The 1056-nt window shown below is 63.0% G+C and overlaps 1 protein-coding gene across 3 annotated transcripts in view; it reads left to right on the top strand.

The window, feature by feature from the left end:
- Window positions 1-1056, top strand: part of LTBP3 (latent transforming growth factor beta binding protein 3) — a 17209-nt gene that overhangs the window by 7679 nt on the left and 8474 nt on the right. For all 3 annotated transcript variants that reach the window (XM_077759784.1, XM_077759783.1, XM_077759782.1), the window contains exons 12-13: window positions 664-789; window positions 887-1018. In XM_077759784.1, the coding sequence (XP_077615910.1) occupies window positions 664-789; window positions 887-1018 (258 nt within the window). The remainder of the gene's footprint in view (window positions 1-663; window positions 790-886; window positions 1019-1056) is intronic.

The following is a 1056-nucleotide window of genomic DNA, read 5'->3' as shown; positions in this document are numbered from 1 at the left end:
CACACGGGGAGAGAGAGGGAGAGCCCGAGAGTTCAGGACTGTTGACAAAGAAAGTGAGGGGGCTTTCTGGATCTGACTACCTACTTATCCACAACGGGTGGGGCAAGCCAGCTTCCCCAGAAAGAGCTCCTGCCTGCCTTGGGAGGGGGAGGAAATCAACCATTCTGGAATGGGGGACCCAGGTCCCTAAGGCAAGGGTGCTGGGTCACTGGGCTAGAGGATATGGGAGTAACTAATGCTGTAGGATTTTAAATATTGAGGTGGCTGGAGAGGGGGTGTGTCTGAGAGCCCCGTGGGTAGGGGTGTTGGGATGACTGAAGGACCCTGAAGGGATGCAGTCGGGCCTGGGGTGACGGGAGACAGAAGAGAGTGAGGAAGAATAGAAATTCAGGGATCCTGGAGTTGAGGCTAGGGATGTCCGAGACCTGGGGTCGCTACCTGGGGTCGTGATGTCGGGGTTATCTGGCATGGAGGTGTAGCAAATCCTAGGATTGGAGTATGAGTGGTCAGGGCCCTGAGGGCATGGTGTGTCCAGGCTCAGGTATCTGGGTTATTAAGAATGGGGTATGGAAGTCTGCCTGGGGAACGTGGCAGGAAGTGAGTGCTGTGAGTGCTCGCGGCTCAGTCCTCGTGCTCCCCTCCTCTCCCCCTCTCCCCCACCAGAGACAGACGAGTGCCGACTGAACCAGAACATCTGTGGCCACGGCGAGTGCGTCCCGGGCCCCTCGGACTACTCTTGCCATTGCAATCCGGGCTACCGGTCGCACCCGCAGCACCGCTACTGCGTGGGTAAGCGGGGGCCGGCGTGCGGGCGGGCGCGAGGCCCGGGGGCGGCCCCGGGTCCTAATATCCCGCTGACGTCTCGTCGCCTGCGCGTCCTTCCCAGACGTGAACGAGTGCGAGGCGGAGCCGTGCGGCGCCGGGAGGGGCATCTGCATGAACACCGGCGGCTCCTACAACTGCCACTGCAACCGCGGCTACCGCCTGCACGTGGGCGCCGGGGGGCGCTCGTGCGTGGGTGAGCGCGGCCCGGGCGGGCGGCGTGGCGCGGAGGCC

This window comes from Crocuta crocuta, unplaced genomic scaffold (genome assembly GCF_008692635.1).
Source record: "Crocuta crocuta isolate KB4526 unplaced genomic scaffold, BGI_CrCroc_1.0 scaffold53, whole genome shotgun sequence".
NCBI classification, from domain to species: Eukaryota; Metazoa; Chordata; class Mammalia; order Carnivora; family Hyaenidae; genus Crocuta; species Crocuta crocuta.
Note: the sequence above shows the minus strand (reverse complement) of the source record. Positions and strands in the feature narration are given on the sequence as shown.